General features: G+C 37.7%; 1 protein-coding gene across 1 annotated transcript in view; it reads right to left on the reverse strand.

The window, feature by feature from the left end:
* The window catches only part of SYNE1 (spectrin repeat containing nuclear envelope protein 1), a 286213-nt gene that overhangs the window by 55850 nt on the left and 215602 nt on the right, over positions 1–14761 (reverse strand). Inside the window, exons 107-116 of the mRNA XM_066315491.1 lie at positions 12346–12542; positions 11278–11410; positions 10715–10897; positions 9732–9881; positions 8063–8239; positions 7302–7457; positions 4771–4926; positions 3897–4067; positions 1892–2025; positions 331–535 (exon numbers count right to left, since the gene is read on the reverse strand). Coding sequence (XP_066171588.1) covers positions 331–535; positions 1892–2025; positions 3897–4067; positions 4771–4926; positions 7302–7457; positions 8063–8239; positions 9732–9881; positions 10715–10897; positions 11278–11410; positions 12346–12542 — 1662 coding nt within the window. The remainder of the gene's footprint in view (positions 1–330; positions 536–1891; positions 2026–3896; positions 4068–4770; positions 4927–7301; positions 7458–8062; positions 8240–9731; positions 9882–10714; positions 10898–11277; positions 11411–12345; positions 12543–14761) is intronic.

The following is a 14761-nucleotide window of genomic DNA, read 5'->3' on the forward strand; positions in this document are numbered from 1 at the left end:
CAGGAACTTAAGACTGAATCAAATGATGTAATTTATTCACCTTCTCCAGGCAGAAGACTTTAGATATAAGTTTCTGAAACAACATCACAACAACTAATGGAGAGATCAACATTTAGATCAAATAATATTCAAAGAGAGATCAAAAACTCATGAGATTTGGGTAGCAGACATAAATCTGTCTCTCCTATGCCTAAGCTGCATCAGTAACATGAAATAGGTTAGTATACAAGATTCCAAAACACCAACTACAGAGTTGAGCAATGGAGAGTCTCTTGAGATTCTTCTTAGCCCACAGAGCCGAGAAAAGCTGTAGAGCTTAACTGAACATACATTGCAGTCCCGAATCCAAGTGGTAACTTCATCATCAGCGATGTCTTTGCTGGTTGCAGTCTTCAGGAGCTCGTTGGTCTGTTCCTCTCGCTGCTGGACCGTGGAGGAGCACTGCTGGTAGCAGTCCTTGTACCTCTGCCACAGCTGGAGCAGGGCCCTGCTGGCACGCAGCCGCTCCGCAATCTCCTGCAGGAGGTTGTTCCACCTGGGGAACAACCAGAGACTGCATGAGTGATGGAAGTCTGAGAGTCCACAACTATCCCTCCTTCTCTCTGCTGTTTCCCATGGTCTCTTGACCTCTAAAAAGGTTGGCAATAATCAAGATCCAGACATTTGGTGAAAATAAACCCAAGAAATTTCTGTTTCAATACCAAACCAGGCTTTTCTGAGCTGTCACAATTTGTGTGATCTGTGCTACATCTTGGATGCTGTTTATTAATGCTGGTGGTCAGAGCTGTAGCACACTTGTAGTTAACCTCCTGCTATTTCCACTAAGTAGCCTCAGCATCACAAAGCATCCATGACCAACCACACATTGCCAAAAGCAGATTACAGATTTCTGTAAGAGACCCAAAACAGCTGTAAATAGGACATCATTTCTTCTCCTGCCATTTCCTCCCAAACTGACGCAGTATTTAAAGTCATAAAGCTCTGTGTAACTCACTTGTAAAATATTCCCAGATATATTAAAAATATTTATAGTTCCATTATTCGATTAAATATCTAATCTCCTTTGAAAGTCCTTCCTATAATAACTTCCCATTGAATTTTTTGCTCTAATACCAACTAGGAACACATGCCTTCTCAAATGTTCTTGGTAGTTACCAAACTGCCTGTTTCCTTACCAAAGAAAATCGCAATATTTCTCAATTATTATTATATGATGAAAAGCAAAGGTTTTGGATCAAAAATTCTGCCAGCCATGACTGAAATTGTTAAACGGGGTTAAATAATCCCTCCTCCCACTTCTAGGACAGGACTGAACACAGATTAAAATAAATTTGGTGTGATTGTGTTTTCAAAAAAATTCCCAACTTTCCACCAAACTATCTTTTTTCTTCTAGATCTTCCCTTTCTGTATTTGAGTAAACCCTTTTACCCTCAATTCAAAGCTGGGGAAGGTGTTTGCCAAGGTACTGGTGAGGGGCTTAGATCTTCCTGTCTATGATGTCCTTCCTACAACTAGAGATAGAAGCCTAAAATTTGGGGAAGCTGATGCAAACCACTGAATTACTGCAAACAAAATCTTCAGACACAGTTCTCAAATTTCAAGTGCAGTATTATTTTCCAGCATGGTATTTATGAATCTTGATTGCAGTCAAGCACAGAGCAAAACTATTGATATTAATGCCCAAATGCTTGCTGGAGAAGGTATTTCATTTATTTTGAGCAGTAAATAAGACTTTTATTTCAGTCCTTGGCAAAAGGACAAACTTGCCTATTCCAACAAACTCCTCATGACCCCAGGAACTAAAAATAATAAAATGTAAGAAAAACAGGGATAATGGATAAATACAGATTTGCTATGGAAACTAAAGTTTAACACAAAGACATTTTCTACCTCATATTCACTTCTTTCAAAGTGTTGGTAAGTGTTTCAGTCACTGGTGGGTGACATTCTTTCAACAATTCATTGGTCACAGAACCAAATTTCTGTAAGCTGTTCTCTTGTTTTTCCAATTCATCTTGTAGGCTCTAAAGCAGAATAACAAAGAAACAAAATAAAACCATAGGTTAATATAATTACATGAAGTAGAAACATTTCAAAATAGTATTAATCAATTGGATTAGATTATGAATGAAAACTTGATTTCATGTGTTTCATATAAATAGGTTGTTTAATATAAAGATTGTTCTTGGATTAATTTGATTTTTTATCAGATATAGCAAAAAGTAAATTTAATCTTGTATTTTTGCAAAACGTAAAAATCTTGTAAAAGAAATCATTCTAAACACGTACTTTTGTGCAGAATGAGTAAGCACATGGACTGATTCAGATTAAGAAACTTAACAGATGGATGAAAACTAACTAAATACCATTTTCCTGTTTAGAACAAGATGAAAAAGTAGCAACATGAAGAAATCCATATTCTGAAAATAAGAGTCACTCTTTCAGTTACCACCATGATGTATGTCTGTCAGGGAAGTGTGTTTTGTCCAGCAGAGGGAAATGAGGCCAATGAGGGGACTGGACCAACTTTCTTATGAGGAAAGGCTGAGGGAGCTCGGCCTGTTCAGACTCAGGAAGAGGCAACTGAGAGGGCACCTCATTATTGTACATAAATATCTAAGGGGGACATGCCAAGAGGATGCTTCCAGGCTCTTCTTGGTGGTGCCCAGCAATAGGACAAGAGACAACGAGCAGAAACTGATTCACAGGAAGTTCCAGCTGAACATGAGGAAGAACTTCTTTACTGTGTGGGTGACCACACACTGGAACAGATTGTCCAGAGAGGTTGTGGAGTCTCCATCACTGGAGATACTCAGGAATGATCTGGACCCAATCCTGTGCCATGTGCTCTGGGACAATCATGCCTGAGCAGGGAGGTCAGACCAAATGATCCACTGTGGTCCTTCCATCCTTACCCACTCTACAACTCTCTGAAAATGCTTTTTCTTTTTTTTTAAACTTAAATATTTTTATGCATATTATTACAGTATGAAAGCCCAGTAAACCTCACCCTTAGTTTGTATTCAAAATCTTAATCAGCAAAAAGTAATTTTCTGCACCTATTGTTTTACCAACTTCTTCTGTGTAAAATCCAGAAGAATGGCTGTAAAGGCCATTCTTGGATATTCTTTAAATCCTAGTTTTGAAAGTGCTGTCCATATTCAGATAATTTGGCTTTTTATATGTCTGGAATTCATATAAAAATTAAATGATAATGTAAATTTAAATTCACTGGCAAATACAGAAGAACAGAATAAGAACAACAGAATTTCTTCTACTACAGGCATATAAAAATGTTTACGTAATTATTTTTGATTTCAAAGATGAAAATTTTTTGTTGAAATAAATGGATTTTTTGTAATAGAGCAATAACTCAAGTATTTGCATTTAATTAAATTATTTCCACTGTTATTAATTTATAATTTTTTAAAAGGAATCTCCATGTATTTTATGCTTTTTTACAATGGTAAATTAACTGAACATGTGAGTGTCTCAGCTCCTGGAGCATTATTTTTTTTTTTTGATCATCAATCTACTGCAAGGTTGGTGGGGGGCTAAAACTGTGATCTCAACATGCACCTGTAGCTCCAAAGCCTGATGAAGCAGCATGAGAAACTTTAGTTTTAACGGCCTTTAGCATGATTAAAAAACTTGTAACAATTTGATGATATGGCTAAAAATTATAAAGAATGGCATAAAAAAATCTAAAAAGAAAACAACTATCCCAAATTAATTTTTCTGCAAAATGAAACATGCAGTGGCTGGTTTACAGTGTGTTCTCTTAATGTCATGTGATTTTAGTATTGCCAGTATGTCTTTACTTCTACTTCTTACAAGCCAAAATCTACAGTTAGCTTGCATCCATGCAACTTCAGACAAAATTAACTCTTTTCACCTGAAGTTTATCAACTTGGACTTTCACAGCTTCCAGAGAACCAGTAAGAAGATAAAAACGGGACAAAGAATATCTGGCTTCTGTCAGGTAACTGTTCAGTTCTTCATAAGCCACTTTGTAAATGCTCCACTGATCAAGAACGGATTGCAACAGTATCTTCAGTTGACTAACCTGGGAGAAGGGGGGAATAAACAGAAAAGTACATTAAAAGCATTCCAGCTATTTGGGATTTGTTTAAATTATTTTCTTCCTTTGGATCTCACATGCTTCTTGTGCCACATGCCTAATCTTAAACCTATTGAATAATGAAGATTTTGTACAACTATCAGCTGGGCTTACACTGGGAACAGCATAAAGCTCTACTTCATTTCATAAACGTTGGATGGAAGGAACCGTAAAGAAATCAAAATTCATTTTACTTTGGTCCAAAGCAGGATCAAGAGAAATTCCTTGAGACTACACATATCCCTAAGGCAGGAAAATCAGCCTATGGAAATCAGCAGAGAGGCTTGCACTAACACACTGCATTCCTCCTGAGAAGGGAGACTCATGTCAATCAAATTTTGAATGAAATGCTGAAAGTTATTTCCTGACAGATAATTTGATACCTCTACACTAAATATTAGGAAGCCTCTAAAAAGCTTCAATTACAATGACTAAAAGCATTGTTGAAATAAGAAATATTACACCCATTTTATGTGGAGTGTACAACACAAACTTGGGGATTGATAGCTAGAGAGATGGGAAGAAGGACATGATTCAGAATCTCCTCTCCTGTAACACAGGAGAAATCCACCAGCTGCAACTGTTAATTCTCCCTCTCCTTTATGCCTTATTCCTAGAGCTGTAGTTTTCTCCTTAGGGATTATTTTACCATGTGATCCAAATTGGCCCAGGAATGGTTAATTTCTTTCAGTGTATTCATAACAGCAGAGGAGACGTCCTCTTTCTTGTTCTGTACCAAAGACAGACCGCTGTGTTCTACGTTTTCTACTTCTTTTTCCTTTGTTCTTATTGATTCTTCTAATTCCTAAGGAAAGAGAAAAAAAAAAAAAAAGAAGAAAAAAAAAAAAAAAAAGAAAAAAAGAAGATAACTGAGTATTTCTGCTTGTTTAATTGGCTAAGTAGTACCTTGATATAGAAAAGATATCCATAAGCTCCTTAGTTTAAAATATAGGAGAAATGCTGGAATATTCTGACTTTAACTAGTATACCATGTGATCTCAGGTTATTTTGTAATTTCCTTTAAGCCTCTCCTTACCGAGAGAAACAGATCAACAGAGAAAGAAAAGAACACAACAGAACTCTGGTCAACCTGACACCCCATGTCTTTCAATAAATTTCACTCCCTATGAATCCTGAAACATAACAACTGAACCATTGCCATAAGAGACTTTACATTGTACATGGTTGGGGAAGTATTTGGAGCAAAATTTTCCCCAGTCTTGCAAACACTTGTTAGTAAAAGAATTCATCTTTGCATAAATATGACACACTTCTGTCTATACACATATTTGCAAGAGCATTTTTGTGGAACTATTTATTCTCAACCTTTTTTTTTTTTTTTCTGTATTATTTCACATTTCTTCAAACATCTAGCCAGGACCTTGTTCCAAAGCATAGCCAGAGTAATACAACATTTTTTAACCAGCTGACAACAACACAAACACTTCTAAGTTGAACATAATAAGTTTAACTTCCCAAAAAGTGGATTCCTGCACTAAAAAACGTCATTTAACTTTATACAAGGTTGCTCAAAAATTCAGTATGTAAGACAGGTAAAAGTTTCCAATACCAAGACCCGCCAAATATATCTGAAACTCACAACTGAATTAAAGATGCATTGTTTTTTCTAACCTATGACAGGAAAAAATAGTTTCCTTCACTTATTAATACGACACTAAGCAGCAACTAACATCGGTTAATAAATAAACTCTAGCTTTTGTACTAGTTGAACCGGATAACTGAGAGTGTCTGACACAGTTAGTTCTTAAACAATTTTTTCTCTGCTGATCAAAGTCTTGCCATTCAGAAATAACTCCCCAAGTGTATTTGCTAACTTCCCTCACTAAAAAGAATCAAAAAGGTGATAAATCAGATTCAGCTTTGAACTCCAGCCAAGCACAGACTGCTGATTATGTCAGGCTATATTAAATTACCCTTGCTTCAGTTATGGGTTACATGGGTTATATTGTGCTGAAACCATAAAAATACCTGAATTAAAACTAAGTACTTCAGACAGATTGAAAACTTAGGTCAAAAATTTCAGAAAAAAACTTGACCTCTAACATATCTGGCCTAACCACCCTATTTAACTTTACAGAAACAAAGATGGATTTAATATATTAGTGAATATAGAGCAAATTCTTTTACAAATTTCATCTGAATTTACAGCTGTTCTCTTCTTGAAGAGATGAAGGCTAGATTATATTTGCCCCATTAATTAAATTCATGCAGGAGAGACACATAAATATAAATACACTTCCTCACTCCCTTTTATGGGCCCGAGAACACCAAGATTTTGTGCATTCAGTTGGTCTGACAGAGCTTTAATTTCATCTGGCGTGAACTGTATTATGTGGTATCTGGCAGGACAAAATTCTTTTGAACAAAAATTATGTGATGCCTGATACTGTGTGAAAGCCTTTGTCTATAAATCCAAAATTATCTGTTCTGCCTATACACCTGTAAATTTCAACTCTGGCCTGATGTAAGCTTCTTACTATTTAAATATGTGTACTCTGAGCAAGATGTTCAGAGACAACTGTGATACCCAGTTCACTGCTGTGTCATCCTTCTATGAACTCCATGTGAAAAGCTGTGGTGGTTTTGAACTTACATGCATTATGTATAGCTGCACTTTGTCTCATCTCATCTTTGCATATTATAATCATGACTGTTTCTTTTTCTGGATTGTTAAATATTCAAAAAAAAGACCCATCCAACAACAAAAAGCAATTCCTAACTTTCCGAATGAAAGCATAAAACTCTTGGATTCTAGCATTTTTTTCTGAACAGTCAGGTGGAACATATAAGATGGAAAAAGAATAGGAAAAAACTAGGGCATGGAGGAAAGATAGTGAAAAGGCAGAAAAAAATCCCGTAAGACTGGCTAAACAGATATGACAACATATTCCTTTGACAGTCTTCTGGTTCAGTATGCCTAGCATGCTTTGAAACATCCATTGTAAAAATAATGATGACTTTAGTTGGTCTTAAACAACTCTGAGACATTATGGCTCCTTCCTCTTCTTTTATTGCTTGCATCTTAGGAATGAAATCTCTCCTTTTCTGAAGTCAAGAAGAGCTGAGTCACTGACTGCACCAATTTGGAGATCTCACATGGATTTATCAACCATTGTTTCCAACTCTTGCAAAGAGAACACTATTATAAGTAGACATTACCTGACAGTCTTTCAAAGCATTCTGCACTGAAGCCTGGTCTCCAATTTTTTGTTGCTGTTTCAGCTTCTTCTCTTGGGTTTCAAACCAAGTTTTTAGGCACTGCACATTATTTTCATATTCTGTCCAGGATTCCTGTAGACTTTCCAAGAGCTGGATCTGCAAAGAAAAATGAGTATATACTTTCTCATACAATGATCTTTACTGTTGGGTCAATTATATAAATCATTGAAGACCAATGCAAAGTAGTGCCTTCCTGTAATTCAGTGCTTTCAGATTTTAGAAACAGTATATACATTCAAATTTAAATGTATCTAGTATTTTCAATAGAATTAATAATAACCCTGGCTTCATTTAGCTTGGGGAAAAGAGGGCAAAGGAATCATCTCACTGTGCTGTCCACTCCTTATAGGGAGGCATGGGGAATGTAGAGGCAGACTACTGTGGGAGATACTCAATAAAAGGAGAAGATACAGCTGTCACAAGTTGCAACACAGAAAACCCTAGGATTTTCATGGGAAAACATGGGAACAAGACAAAAACTTGTCCCCTACCAGAGTGGTTGAGCATGAACCAACTACCCAGAAGAGTTTGTGGAATCTCTTCTTGGAAATTTTCAAGATTCATCTAACCAAGTCCCCTCTGATCTAACTGTTTGAGCAGGAGATTGACCTAGATGACTGCAGAGGCTTCCAACCATTATAATCTTATTGTTCTGTGCGTTTTGAAAGTTTACTCCAGAGCAGTTAGGGTTTTTTCTTTACCTTTTCTGTTATCAGGCCTTGTAGGATCTGCCAACGTCTGTTCATTGCTCCAAGCTGTTCTGCAAAATCAGTTTTGTCACTGCGCTTGCTTTCAACATCCTGGCTGCTGATTTGTAGCACTGACTGGTTCACAAAGTCGACAGTCAACTGTTTGCAATTTAAATCTATCTTGAAACCCTAGGAAGAAAAAAAAAACCAAAAAATGGAATAAACAAAGCAGCACATGAGTACCACAATTTCTCATCTTCCTGCAAAACAGAGGACGTGTTCAACAGCTACATCTTTATCACAATTCAACTAGAAGGGTTTTTTAGCAATTGACCAGGAATTAGAAAACAAGTGCCTCCCACTGTAAGCGAAGAGCAGGTTCAGCACCACTTGATGAAGGCCAATAGGTACAAGTTCATGGGACCTGATGAGATGCATCTCAGGAACCTGAGGGAGCTGACTGATGTTGCCAAGCCACTTTTCATCATATCTGAAAAGTCATGGTGGTCAGACAAATAAATACCCAAGGACTGGAAAAGGGGAAACATCGCTCCTATCTTTACAAAGGAAAGTTAGGCTCACACCTGTGTCCAGGAAGATCACAGAACAGATCCTCATGGAAGCAATGTTAAGGCACATATAAGCCAAGGACATGATCCAAGACAGCCAGAACAGCTTTACTAAGGGAAGATTGTGCCTGACCAGTCTGGTGGCCTTCTATGAAATGACTGCACCAGTCAACAAGAGAAGACTGACTGATGCCATGTACCTAGAATTCTGTAAGGCTTTTGACACAGTCCCAAATGACATCCTTATCTCAAATTAGAGAGACATGGGTTCGAAAGGGGGCCTATTCTGTGGATAGGGATTTGGCTGGATAGATGGAGCTAGAGAGCTTTGGTCAATGGCTCTGTGTTGAGGTGGAGACTGGTGATGAGTGGTGTCCCTCAGGGCTCTACTTTGTGACTGGTGCTCTTTAATACCTTTATCAATGACACAGTGAGATCAAACGTATCCTCAGCAAGTCTGCAGAGGACATGAAGCTGAGTAGCACAGCTGATACAACTAAAGAATGGGACGCAATCCAGGGGACCTGGACAAACTTGAGAACTAGACCCACGAGAACCTCATTTAGTCCAACAAGTCCACGTGCAAGGTGCTGCACCTGGGCTGGGGAGATGAACCCATTGAGAACAGCCCTGCAGAGAAGGATTTGGGAGTTCTCATGGCTGGACATAAAACAACAGGGTGTGCTTGGAGCCCAGAAGCCCAACTGCATTGTGGGCTGCTTCAAAAGCGGAGTGGCAAGTAGTTGGAGGGAGGTGATTCTGCCCCCTTGCTCTGCTCTTGCAAGACCCTGCCTGGAGGACTGGATCCACTCTGGCAGATCTAATAAGGTTTAATAATGTGCATATTGCTTTGGATTTTCCTAGAAATAAAGGTAAGCATATCAAAAATTATATTCCTACCACAAGTAAACAGCAGAGTAAAAGTAATTTTGGCTTCTTTTCCACAGTATCAAACATTTCAGAGTTCAAACTTGCATACAAGTCCAACCTCTCCACAAAGCTGGTGAATTTTTTTCCCCCAAATCACTTCTTTTTCCATATTTCTACATATTTAATTGTGGTAATAATGGGGATAAATCAAAAGGAAAATTACTAATATTGCCACTCAGTACCTTGTACTTCTGGACATAACCTTGAACTGCTTTCTGTCCTACTACATTTTTTATATTTTCTTCATCCTGCTGAATTACGTTTTCCATCAGTGAAATCCAGCTCATAACTTCAGTGATGGCATGGCGAGAAGGAATCTTGTCCATTTGGAGCTGTTGAGATAACAGACTTAGAATGTGTGTTGTGAAGAAAATGGGTAAGAATTCCTTGCTTTGCATTAACCCAGTTTCAGTAGTAGATAGAGTACTGCTTGCCTGCATTTAATTACTCAAGAACATGTTCTATGACATTCTTAGGTGGACATATATATATTGCATTACAGGACAATTCAGAGAACTACAGAATGACATTATTTTGTTTACTACCACAGACTCAGTTAAGATTTGTGACCCTTCCTCTCCCCCTGTAAACCACAAAGTTATTACTAACTCTGAGAGCATTCTAAGTTATAAACTAAAGCAACAGCTTAACTAATAATCCCCTAGCAACTATATATATTAAGGCAACTTTTCAACCAGTATAATTCTCTAAGTTCAGTATGGAAACATTAAAATCCCAAAACCACACAGCCAAAAGCCTCCTGTACCGACACAAACTAGCAAAAATCAAGAATGTTTTTAGATCTGCTTTGTCTTCCACAGACTGGAATCTAACCTATTCAATTTGAACAAAACCACTACCCAAACCTGACAGGGCACAAGGATGTGAAATCCTTTTTTCCAGAAAGCATACCAATGTGTTGAAGGAATCCTCACCTGTTCTTAGGTTAAAATTAAACAAATGTAACTATGAAGTCTGAAACTAACACTGATGGGTATTAGACAGGCAGGATTTAAATCCAAGTGTAAGCTTTCCCACAACAGAACAGAAATAACATTTTTTATCTTTCCTCACATGGACATATCGAGAAAGGAAGCAACTAGTCAGTGACAACTGTACAGTCTTAATTTTCTGGAATATCGAAGACCATTGCTGGCTTTCTTACCTGGTGCAACTTCTCTTGTACTGCTGGGATTTGTGTGAGAAGCTCTGTCCACTGGGTTTCAATGTTGGACAATCCTGCACGCAATGCAGCTGTATCTACTTTCTTAAGCCTAAGGAGCTGGTTCCCAGTACTCAGGACAGAAGATTTCTGTGATGATTTGGCATCCACTTCTTTTGAAAACTCCTGTAAGCAGAATTTTTTTTTGTGGAAATAATTAAGTACTTTTTTATTTTACTTGAGGTTTTAGAACCTCAGAAAGCTAGGAATATCCTCCTTTCCTGTAAAAATGTACACTTTCTATTAGTATTCACCAGCTATACTTCAGAATAAGTTAGAAAAAAAATTGTGTTTAGTCATAAAACCATTTTCTATTTTCAGAATCCTCAAGATTTACAATCCTTGCATATAGCAAAGAAGTTCTTAATGTGTATATACAACAGCATTTTAAAGAACTGCTTACCTACATACTCATCAATGATGAGAAGAAGTCTAACCATTTGATTAATCAACTATTTAATTGGAATTGGAGAGAAATGGGTGTCCCAGCTTCATGAAGAACTTACCAAAAATGAGTTGAGGTGATCTCGGACAGTTTCTAGTTCCTGAGGAACAGTCAAAGACTGCTGGCTCCAAAACTCAAGTCGCTCCTTTGCAGATTGCAACCACTGTGTCAATTCATTTGATTCACTCTGATACCTGGGAAGATGTTTAAAGAAGACTAAAACAGTCATCACCAGTTCTTGCCTCCAACTGAGCAGTCTTTCCTCCATGTGTTAGAGGAAGATACCGAATACCAGATTTGAAATTTTATTTTTTATCAAATTTCAGAAAAACATTATTTAATTTTATAGATGGGCAGGGTACTAGGAAGCTCCTATTTTAGCCACTATGTTTATGATTTCTACCAGTGCCTTAGTTTTGCCTGTAGAAAAAAGTTTAATGAAGGACAGTAAATAGGTCCCAAACATCTTTGGACAAGCTGTAACCCCACCCAATGCCCATAAACAGACTTTTCACTTCCATTAGAAGGCTCAGTCTTCATAAATCTTTATCAAAAAGTACCTCAGAGCAGAAATTTAATTTTTTTTTTTTTTTAGAAACCACCTCCATATTATTTCACATGCCAAGCAACTAATGAGATAACAGAATATGAATGTCCAGATATAAGCCAGGGATTCATAGACAAAGCTTTTATATTAATTAGATAATTAATTTCAAAAGTAGCATATGAACGTTAGCAAGGTAGCAAAAGCTCCCCTCCACATATGCAATGACACAGACTCACAAGAACCCAGAAGCTGCAATGCATCCACTAAAATATGCTGAGGCCACTCACGTTACTCAGCAAACAACACAAGTCTTCTTATCAACATGTATGCACGTGAGGCTTCTAAATTATTCATCTGAGAAAGTATTTTCTGATTTCCTTGCACCAGCTCTTATCTGCTACATCTTTTATTACAAATGAGCGAGTACAACAGCACTTCTATGGAACAGAAGAGCAGCTGAATTATGATATAGAGCTCAAAGCACTTTCTTTTAAATGTTGAATCAGATGTCTGGGTCCAGAATGGCTTTGACCTGAAAAGCACAAGTGAAGAACTTTATGTTTACCATTATATCAGCATTACCTCGTCCAGTGCTTCAGTATTGTCTCCAGCCTGTGAAGCTCCTTGGTGACTTTGCTGGTGTTACTTAACCAGCGTTCCCCTAGTTGGTTCAGTTGACCTTCGAGTTCTGAGCAGCTGACAGAAAAAAGGAGCCTCTTCCCATCATCCAGCACTTGGTATAATTTAGGCTGGTATTCAGTCAGGTTAGACCTCAGATGCTGTAATGACGGAGGAGATGGTTAGATAACTGCAGGTCTCTGCTACCACGCTTTCTCAACCTGTAGTTTCCTTTTAATGCAATTTGCACATCCATTGCCACCACAGAACATCAAATTTTTCCTCAGCTCCAGCTCTAGACCTCCCTAAGAACTATCATGCAGGTAATCTGCTCAAAAGCTGACCGTGCTGCCACAAACCCAATCATGCCAATACATCTATTGGTTCCTCCCTTATGATGAGCTCCTCCTTCATGTAGATATTCTATACTGTAGTAGAAAAGAACCTTTGTGAGGCAACACCATTTCTGATAGAAATTGATTAAAATACCAGAACTTACTTTACCATCTGCTGAAAACCTACCATCTACTGCAATGAACGTTAATGATGTCCAATATAGAACTATTAACAGTGGTTCCCTCTTCACCCTTGCAATGCTTATCCTCAGCTCTCCGGACATCTTACTCTTTTACTGATCTACCTTCCTGCTCTTCAGGGATACAAAACAGAAGATCACCCCATCCATCCAAAACTGTGAACACAGAGACTGATTTTTACAGCACAAGAAAGCAAAAAAGGTGATGAAAAAGGAAAAGTCGTTAATATTATCACTCAGAATGAACCTGGAACTGAGACAGATTTTATTTAAATGGTGACTTGTGGATGGGTAAAGCATTTGTACATGTGGGCAAATATACCTGCTAAATTCCTATCATTACATTACACTATCATTACACAAATAGTATGGATTTTCAAAACATCTGTACATTGGTATACAAATTTGGGCGTAAAATGTACATGCATTCCCATTTTTCAGTTTTGATGAATGTAATCTGAATACAAAAGGTACAAAACTACTGATCTTATAGTGAATACATGAGCTTTCTATAGCTCTTATTTCCTCTTTTACAGAGTTTTTAATAGATTTAAAAATTTATCTTTATATATGTGTGAGTCTGTGTACTTACACATAACATATATACAAAAATAATTCCTTGACAATGGCTCAAAAAATTCTAAGATAATCATAAATCTATTAAAGCTAAATGTGGTGAATTAACAAAATCTATGGCATAACAGAGTACAACAACTGGATTTGAACAACCTAGTTCATGTAACTGAAAAGAAAAACAAAGAAGAAAACTAATTTATGGTCAGGAAGACACAAACAATGCCTTGCATCGAACAAAACCAAAACAACCCCTCCACACAATAGATTGCTTAAGTTGTCCTCATAACCACTGGAAAAGCAGAAAGCTGTCTGGTAATATAGCTAAAAAAGATAACCATACAAAGTCAATTTTCAAGAAAAAATTGACAGACATTTTTCTGTAAAACAAAAAAGAGAATGAAAAACCCCCAACTGAAATGTCTAGTATAAGGAGACAAAAATAAAACACTAGACCAAAGAAACAGGATGTGGTATAAAACCTGTATTTAAACTACTTGTTGCATTTGGGGAGGAAGCCAATTTGAGGAACCACAGGCTGTTCAGCCTCACTTTGCTCTCTGGAAAGATCATGGAGCATATTCTCCTGGATTCCATCTCCAATGACAAAAAGGATCAAGAGGTGACCAGGAATACTCAACTTAAATTCACTACCAGCCTTTTATGACAAAATAACTGTCTCTGTGGATCAGACTGACTTCAGGATGGCCTTTGACACCATCTCCCACAGGACCCTCCTCTAGCAGCAAAGAGAGTTTAGGCTGGATAAAATGGACTGTTTGGTGGGCTGAAAATGAGCTGCATTACCAGTCCCAATGCTAGTGATCAAAGGCTTGATGCCTGGCTGGCAGGTTGCAATGGGCAGAGTACTCCAGAGATTATTGATATTTCATCCCAAATATCTTCAACACCTTATAGGCATGGATCGTGGCAGTCAGTGTTCGCTCAGTACATTTGTGGATGACACTAATGTAGGGAGAGTGGCTGGGACAAAAAATGGCAGACTGAGTCCAGAGACTCTTTACTGAACTTGAGGCTGGAGACAGCAGAAACCTTGGAAGGCTGAAGAAATGCAATTTATGCACCCTGGACTGACTAGCTGTATTTCTCAGTACAGGTTAGGAAGGAAACTGGTAGTGTATTTGACTTGGCAGCTTATAAGGCAAGCCACAGCACTGGCCTATATCAGGACTGTGAACAACTAGATGAAGTTATTTTATTATCCTCATCTAGATGGTGCTGATGAGGCCACATCTACTCCATCTGACTGTG

This window comes from Sylvia atricapilla, chromosome 3 (assembly GCF_009819655.1).
Source record: "Sylvia atricapilla isolate bSylAtr1 chromosome 3, bSylAtr1.pri, whole genome shotgun sequence".
Classification (NCBI taxonomy): domain Eukaryota; kingdom Metazoa; phylum Chordata; class Aves; order Passeriformes; family Sylviidae; genus Sylvia; species Sylvia atricapilla.